General features: G+C 49.4%; 1 protein-coding gene and 1 pseudogene across 1 annotated transcript in view; one reads left to right on the forward strand and one right to left on the reverse strand.

Moving 5' to 3' along the window:
* LOC102249279 overlaps nucleotides 1-495 on the reverse strand; it is a 5577-nt pseudogene extending 5082 nt beyond the window's left edge.
* Nucleotides 496-1803: 1308 nt separating this feature from the next.
* The window catches only part of LIN9 (lin-9 DREAM MuvB core complex component), a 73843-nt gene continuing 71195 nt past the window's right edge, over nucleotides 1804-4451 (forward strand). The window contains exons 1-3 of the mRNA XM_014528247.1: nucleotides 1804-1831; nucleotides 2919-2929; nucleotides 3308-3488. Of these exons, the coding sequence (XP_014383733.1) occupies nucleotides 1804-1831; nucleotides 2919-2929; nucleotides 3308-3488 (220 nt within the window). The remainder of the gene's footprint in view (nucleotides 1832-2918; nucleotides 2930-3307; nucleotides 3489-4451) is intronic.

A 4451-nucleotide genomic window follows, 5' to 3' on the forward strand; every position in this document is an offset into this window, starting at 1 on the left:
TCGCCTGCTCCGGGGGGTCACCTGCTCCGGGGGGCGCCTGCTCCAGGGGTCACCTGCTCCAGGGTCACAGGGCCCTGACCCCACTCCCGGCGGAGGGTTTGTGTCGCTCCTGGGAGTTTAACGGGAAAGGTCCCGCCACCTGAGGGCCACCTGCGCCGGAGGCAGGCGACGCCTACACGAGGGCCAGGCTGTGTCCGGGGGTGTGCTCCCCACGCCTGGGCGGAAGGGGCGCCGGGCGTGTGCTCGGACCCAGCTGAGCGCAGGACGGGCACATGGAGCCCTTCAGACGTGGCTGGAGTGACAGGAGCTGAATCTTCAATTTTACACAATTTCCGTCCTTTTGAATTTCAGATGGTCACTGTGGCGAGTGGCCGCTGAGCCGGGAAGGGCGCAGGGTGGGTGCGCTGCTGGGTGCGCTGTAGGGCGGTCCATGGGCTACCGTCTTGGTCCCCGCCGTCTGGGCCGTACAGATTCTATATCTCCTCCTGGAGTCATGGCCACGGGCCTGGCCTCGGTTGCCAGTTACGGTCCTTCTGCTGAGATGAGAGGCGTTTAAGAGCGTTCCTTACACCTGTCCCTGGAATGTCCGCTCCGCATGGGGCGTGTGTTGACTTCCTGTGGGTCTTTGTAGAGACCCGGGAGGACCCGGTGCTCAGACTCCAGCTGCGCTCCCTGCAGCATCGCTGGTTACAGTGTGACCTGGCGGCGCACGGGGTGGGCAGGCCCGTGTGGTGGGTCCTGCCTGGCAAGCCCACAGCTTGTGCAGAGCAGGGACTGCGCGCCTGGCTTGTCGCTCAGTGCCACACGCCAGTCCATAGAAATACTTCATTTAAATGGGATTGAACTTAGGGTAAGAGGCATTATTAGTGAACGAGCTGAATCGGGGAAAGGGGTGCAGGGAATAGCCATCGGTTCCTGTGCCAGTTCATTAGCCAGCAGCTGGTCCAGCATCACCAATGCTAAAAGCACCACTTACTGAGGACTTAGGGTAGACCAGCTGCTGTGTGAGACGCATTTGCTCATTGAACCCTCATTTCCGTTGAGGTAAGTCCTCTTCCTAGTTTGATTGCATGTGAGAGGAGCCCAGGTCTTCCCTGGGAGCTCCTGTTCTTGATATCTCTTGCCTGTTTCACGTCTCCTCTTAGATGCCTGAGGCCCCTCAAACTTCACGGGCTCAAGATCCACCTCCCAGTCCCATCCCAGGGAAGGACACTTCTGTGACTCCTGCCTCAATGAGGCTGCACTATGCGCTCAGCTGAGACCTAGAGGTTATATTTGGAACTTCCCCCTTTTTTACTTTCCCTGTTTAAGCCTTTACTAAGTCTTGTAACTTTTGCCTTAAAAAAAAATTCTACCTACTTCTCACCACACCCTAGTCCAAGCTGTCAGCATCTGTTCCTTGCACTAATGACTTCAGCCTCTCGTACTCTACAGACCCACCTGTCATCCCAGCTCAGCCTGCACACGGTTAGAGTGACAAATAGGTATGTCACCTGCTGCTTACACACCTCCATGACCTGCCCCCCCCCCCCCCCCCCCCCCCCCCCCCCCCCCCCCCCAGGCTCTGTGTGATAGCACGTCCTCTCCTTCTGTCCATTTGAGCTGCGTCTGGCCTTTTTCATCCCCTACCCTCACCAGCAGGGCCTTTGCGCCTGCTCTTCCCTCCACTTGGAATGCTCTTCCTTCCAGTCCCTTCTGGTGAACGGCTGCTCATCCTTTAGGTCCCCTTTGAGTGTCTTCAGACGCTCTTCCTCTCCTCCCTGACGAAGATGACATCTCCTTATCACACCTTTTCATGCCGCGATGTCTCGCCGAGTGGCGGCTGTCGCAGGTGCAGCTTTACACTGGCAATGTGGTTGGTTAACTCTCCTTAGAAGTTGCTCTAGAGAAGGTACCATTGCTGTTTTTCTCTATTCCAGTCCCATGCAGAGCACCTGGCTGGTTCTCTGACTTTTCTTCATCCCGTGTCCCTTGCTATTCCTCTAGCTTGGTGGCCTCCCGCCCGCCCTCCCTCCCTGGAATATGCTAAACTTTCTACCTCAGGTTTTGGTTTTTTTTTTTACCTACTGTTCTACCCAGACTCTGGTTTGACTTCCTGATTTCGCGTGGTTTCAGATCTTCCCTCCTCAGAGAACCTCCCCTGACTGCCCTTTGTGAAGTCACTCCCCACCCTGAGCTCACCTGGCTGGTTTCCTTTATAACAGCTGCCCCACATGTAATTGTCCGTCTGTGTGCTTGTGTGCTGTGTGTCCCCTCCCACTGGAGTGCAGCTCCCCAGAGCAGAGGGTTTGCTTATCTTTTCCTTCCTGGAACCCAGCCCTTAGAATAGTGCTGTCAGGCACTCGGCGAGTATTTGTCGAATGACTGAATGAACATACCCAGTTAGAGCAGGATTCTAACTTAAATTCACATGCCTGTAAAATCTGTGTTCTTAACCTAATAGTTGTGGGGTTTTTTATTGACAAAAGTAATACGAGCAGCATGATATACGAATTAGCCATGTACTATGTGCATTGTTCTCGAAGCACTTTGACATGTATTAACTCATTTAATCCCCATTTTACAAATGATGAATCAGCCGCACAGAGAGGTTAAGTGACTCGCTTAAGGTAACATAGCAAGAATGTGGAGGAGCCAAGATTCAAGTACAGCTAGTCTCAATCTGCTCTCAACCCTCTGCAATGCTGTCTCTCAAAAAAGGTCAAAGGTTAAAAGAGAGAGGTCAGAATCCCCAGGACAAAGTTCCTGCCTTCATGGAGCTGGAATGGTTATCCTTGCTGCTCACACCTCTTCCTTCAGATCTCTGCTCAAATATCACCTTAAGAGAAGCTAATCATGAGCATTTTATAGAGAAATCGTCTTCCCTCCCAACCCCTCTCCGCATTCCCTGTTCCTATTGCCCTGCATTATTGGTGCAGATTCCCTGTTGGTATCGCCCTGCATTATTGGTGCAGATTCCCTGTTGGTATCGTCCTGCATTATTTGGTGCAGGTTCCCTGTTCACATCGCCCTGCATTATTTGGTGCAGGTTCCCTGTTCCTATCGCCCTGCATTATTTGGTGCAGGTGGTATCCCTCACCAGAATGGAAATTCTCTGAGAGCTGGGACTTTAGCCACTTTGTGTGCTGTCCTATCCCATGTGCCTATAGCAGGGACCGGGATGCATTGGCAGTCCGTACAGACTCCCGAATGCGTGCAGGGTCGCTCCTTTTTCTCACGGGAACCATGTGTCTCACGGTAGCCACGCTGGGGGATGTGTCCTGCCCACCACTGTTTCTGTTCTGTTGTGTTGTTGGAAGTTTCTTAGCAAGACTTGACAGCATTTCTCCCCAACTTCTCCCCACAGCGTCACTGCCTTTGGTCATTAAGCTTCAGTTTGCCATCAGAAGCTGTTCAGTTGTCCTCATCTAGGCAAGAGGGTAGTGAAAGCAGCAGTGGCTTTGATGTTGATGGGTTGTCTGTTCTGCTGCCCCTGGAGGAAAAGTCAGGTGAGGTCTAAGGATCTGAGATGCATAAAAATGTTTCATAGCCAGAACTGCAATACTGTATCTGCTGCTTCTCAGTTCAGGTCTGTTTGTTTATATGAGTCCTAACTTACTGCTACTTCTGTTTAACACCGAGAATCTTTCTTCACTGATTTCTGTACTAAGTTCATGTTCTTCTTTCTTTATCCCCTGAGATTATCTTTTATTTATCAATTTTTATATGTGTAGTGGCTCCTTAAAGATATTTACACACATTTTGAACATGCCATTTAAAAAATTGTCTTTTCGAATAACCAATGGACACAAGACACTGGGGGGTAGGGGCTCGCCCTTCCTCTCTGAAGTTGATAAAAATATATTTTTAAACCCCCCCCCCCCCCCCCCACAAAAAAAACAAAACCTCAGTGACTGCAGGGATTACACCCAGGTCCCCAGCACCTAGCAGTGTCAATAAATGAAGGCAGCCCACTCTCTACAAGTAAAGCTTAAATATAAGAAAATACAAAATAAATAAATAAGTAAATAAAAAATAAAAAAATTGTCTTTTCTTAATGCAAATAACTGACCACATTTCAAATAGCTTCACTACTGTCTGAGCTTAGATTGTAGTCTTACAAATATAAATGGATGTCACAGTAACTGAGATGAGAAAGTAGCTGATTATAAAATAAAACAAAATTGAAAACTAGGAATGATGAATAATTTGACTAGTAAAAGAAAATAATAGGTGTTCTAAACAGAAGAAGATTTGTTCATCTATAATTCTATGAATAACTTCTGTTTTGGAGCATAGAAAGGGTGTTTTTCCCTTGTTAATTTCTTTTTAAAATTGAGATATAATTGACATAGCATTGTATTGTTTTAGGTGTACAACATAATGATTTGATATAGATATACTAGAGGCCCAGTGCACGAAATTTGTGCAAGGGGCTTGGCCCCGCCGCTGTGGTGGCCGCCTCTGCCTTG

The sequence above is a fragment of the Myotis brandtii genome, unplaced genomic scaffold, assembly GCF_000412655.1.
Source record: "Myotis brandtii unplaced genomic scaffold, ASM41265v1 scaffold627, whole genome shotgun sequence".
Classification (NCBI taxonomy): Eukaryota; Metazoa; Chordata; class Mammalia; order Chiroptera; family Vespertilionidae; genus Myotis; species Myotis brandtii.